At 45.7% G+C, this 3,063-nt stretch overlaps 1 protein-coding gene across 1 annotated transcript in view; it reads right to left on the bottom strand.

Moving 5' to 3' along the window:
• The window catches only part of LOC146207641 (solute carrier organic anion transporter family member 74D-like), a 13,839-nt gene extending 11,611 nt beyond the window's left edge, over window positions 1-2,228 (bottom strand). Inside the window, exons 1-2 of the mRNA XM_084577115.1 lie at window positions 1,514-2,228; window positions 585-671 (exon numbers count right to left, since the gene is read on the bottom strand). Coding sequence (XP_084433241.1) covers window positions 585-671; window positions 1,514-2,228 — 802 coding nt within the window. The remainder of the gene's footprint in view (window positions 1-584; window positions 672-1,513) is intronic.
• Between the last annotated feature and the right edge of the window lie 835 nt (window positions 2,229-3,063).

The raw sequence follows: 3,063 nt of genomic DNA, 5'->3' as shown, positions 1-3,063 counted from the left end.
GTATACTGTTATCCCCTTCATTTTTCCTCTCTTTTTTTTTACTGTATAGCTATAGCACCAGAGCGGCAGAAGCTTAATCATCCAAGAAAAAGGCATAAAGCTATGCTCCATTCTAGCCGTATGTGCCCCGCACGTATGAAACAGCTTAACAGGTCTGAAAGATACTACTTTATCGCCATTGTATCCTCTGAGTGCGAATAGTTTGGTTTGGTTTGCGTGGTTTCACGTCCCAAAGCGACTCAGGTTATGAGAGACACCGTGTGCACTGACATCGCGCAGCACACGGGCGCTTTGCTTTTCGCCTGCAACGAAAAGCGGCCGCCAAGGCCAGGAGTCGATCCCGCATCCTTGGGAACAGTAGTCGACCTCAGTAACCACTGCGCCACCCCGGCGGGGCAAAGTGGGACTAGTTTCTGACCTTCATAACTATCTCTTTAAGAACTATCAGGGAACAAAGCTCAAACTAAAAATTACAATCAAGCTTTATATTTTTCTGTTTAGCACCTGTGTAAAGATAGAAAGCATGATTGCGTTACGACAATTAAAACAACGGATATCTTTAGAAAAGAAAAAAACTTGCTTACCGAATGGCGACTCGTATATAGCCAGGAAAACAGATGCGGACACGTATCCTAGCATTGGACAGACGAGACGCAGCGCCATGATCAGACCTGGGCAAAAAACGCGCGCACTGTAAGTTGCGCTTTAGTGAGTGTTACGCCCGAAGGAATATTTTCGGTACATTGGCCGAAACGCATAATCTCAAAGAAGAACGTCGATTAGTTTTATGTCTGTTTCGGTATGAAATGTAACAGCGGCCTCAGCTTTACATACTCACTTCGATAATTTTGTAATTGCACTTATCCGGCTCAGCTCTACACGCTTTGTCATATTGAAGTCCAAGGGCTTGCTTCTGAACCATACCGTGTGTCTCCTAATGCATCCCTATTATCGTAAACGTACTTAATGCAAGAAAGGTTTTGGGTTCTGTCTCTTTCAGCAGGTGGGACTACCACGAATGCGGCAGGTGTCCTCCCAGGCTTTCAATTTTCGGCAAATAATGTACGTTAGAGTGGCTTTATTTCCACTATCGGACGACCATAAGTCTGCCTCGTGTGGTAGGAGCCAAGAACCAGGCCGAGGAAACTGTTTTACCCACTAAACCCCGGTGGGTACCCGATGCCACATCAGTGATCGAACCTAGTACCCCCCGAATGTGTGGCAGATGTTATATACCACAAGGGTTTCCATCATCGGCTCGTTTTTTCCCCTTCTACTTTGTATTTAATTATCTTTCTCCCTAAAATTATTAAAGTATGAGTATATTAATTCAGGTCAATAACAAGAAAGAAGTTTAATAACATATAAAAAAAATACCCTACGCTTTCCTTGGCCTTGCGGACTGTTGGCTTCTTTCGTTTGCATATATAGATACATGACACCATACGAGCTGCTATGATTTCTCGTCTTCGGCAACGCACAAGATACCACGAAGCGCTGGGAGGTTACTTACTGAAGTAGAGAGGAGAGTCTTTCTTCTTCACGTTGTCGTCAGTGTACGTTGCCCTTGATATGTAAAACGCTGTGCCTCCAATACCGTTGAGGAAGTTAGCTAAAAACAGCAGGGACACGGCCACAACGGATGTCGGAGCTGGCGTCTCATCTTTGGCGAAACGGTACCCATCGTCAATGTCGTGTTCTACTTCTGTGCAGAATTTCAGCTCACTCCTCGAACCACTCATTCCACGAACTAACCTGGCGTATGCATTAGCAGTAGATACATGTCTGCGGTGGCTTACGAAGCCTGGTCCGTAGATGAGGTACGGCAGAACGCTGAAGAAACACCCCAGCACAGATACCCAAACTCCGAAGGCGATGATTTTGGGCCGGCTGATCTTTGTCGCATAGTATCCGATCAGCAAGCTGGCGAAGAGCGCACTGATGTTATCGGCGATAAGAATGATGCCGACCGCCTTTGCAGTGAGGCCGAACTTCCTCTCTATGGTGGACACGCAGCCATTAAGGTACGCTTTGAGCGCCCCTTGGAATATGCCGAACAGCGAGTAACAAATCAGGAAGTAGTACGCCTTGGCAAACCGCTGAAGCCACGCAGGCCTGTATCCCAAGAAACCGCACATGAAATTTGGGTCTGTTTCTGGCTGCTTGTCTCCATTCCTGCCGGGATCTTGCGTCGGCACGGCTTCGAACCTGGGTTTCTTGAGAGACATGAGCTATCAGCTGTGGTCGCGTCGGCAAACCTAAATTGCTAGCTATAAGGTAAAAACCTCAGAAAAGGGGAAACCTTGGTAGAAGATCTTGACATTGCCGCCTCGAAGTGCTTGAGGAGTTGTCTGAATTGCAAAATATATATGCAGCAGGCGCGGCGCAGTATACTTGCGAAAAGCCATTGAAGTGCCCGCATAATCAGAGGGCGACTGGGCGCAGATAACGTCCGCCTAAACCAAAGCTTCCTACTTACAAAACAACACTTCCTTCCGCATAGATAACCCGGACGACGCTTGCAAAAAAGATTATATAAAACCACGTGATATCGCCGTAAGACGCTCTCCACAGTTCTTCCAGTGACCTCTTTCTTTCTTTTTTTTTTTTTTTTACCTCTCTCTTATTGCTTATTTTACGGTATCGGTGGACTTATGATAGAGTGTTCACCTCGCCCTCGGAAGGTACTGGGTTCCATCCCCCGTATCTACGGGTAATTATTGATTTTCTAAGGTGAAATACTTCGGAAAAGGGTGCTTGAGGTGTAATATGCCTTTAGCTAGCCTTTTTCTACCACTCTTAGCCACCTGCCGGAAAATATCTCGTTTATGCCTTAGCCATAAAGTTTGCCTTCAACCCACGCTACCCGATGCCTTCCTTATACTTCCAGACACAATGACAAGCCGCATTGATATCACTGTCACAAAGTTAAAACTGAAACATGTAACACTATACATTTCTGTACTAGTCTCGTGATACGGATATTTTGTAAAAATCACTGCATTTCTTCGTGTATTGTTTGTGTTTATAACCGCTCTTCCTTTGCCCTTGCAAATAAATAAA

This window comes from Amblyomma maculatum, chromosome 1, assembly GCF_055883805.1.
Source record: "Amblyomma maculatum isolate TAMU_Amacu chromosome 1, ASM5588380v1, whole genome shotgun sequence".
NCBI classification, from domain to species: Eukaryota; Metazoa; Arthropoda; class Arachnida; order Ixodida; family Ixodidae; genus Amblyomma; species Amblyomma maculatum.
The sequence above is the reverse complement of the archived record's forward strand: the minus strand, read 5'-3'. Positions and strand labels throughout refer to the sequence as shown.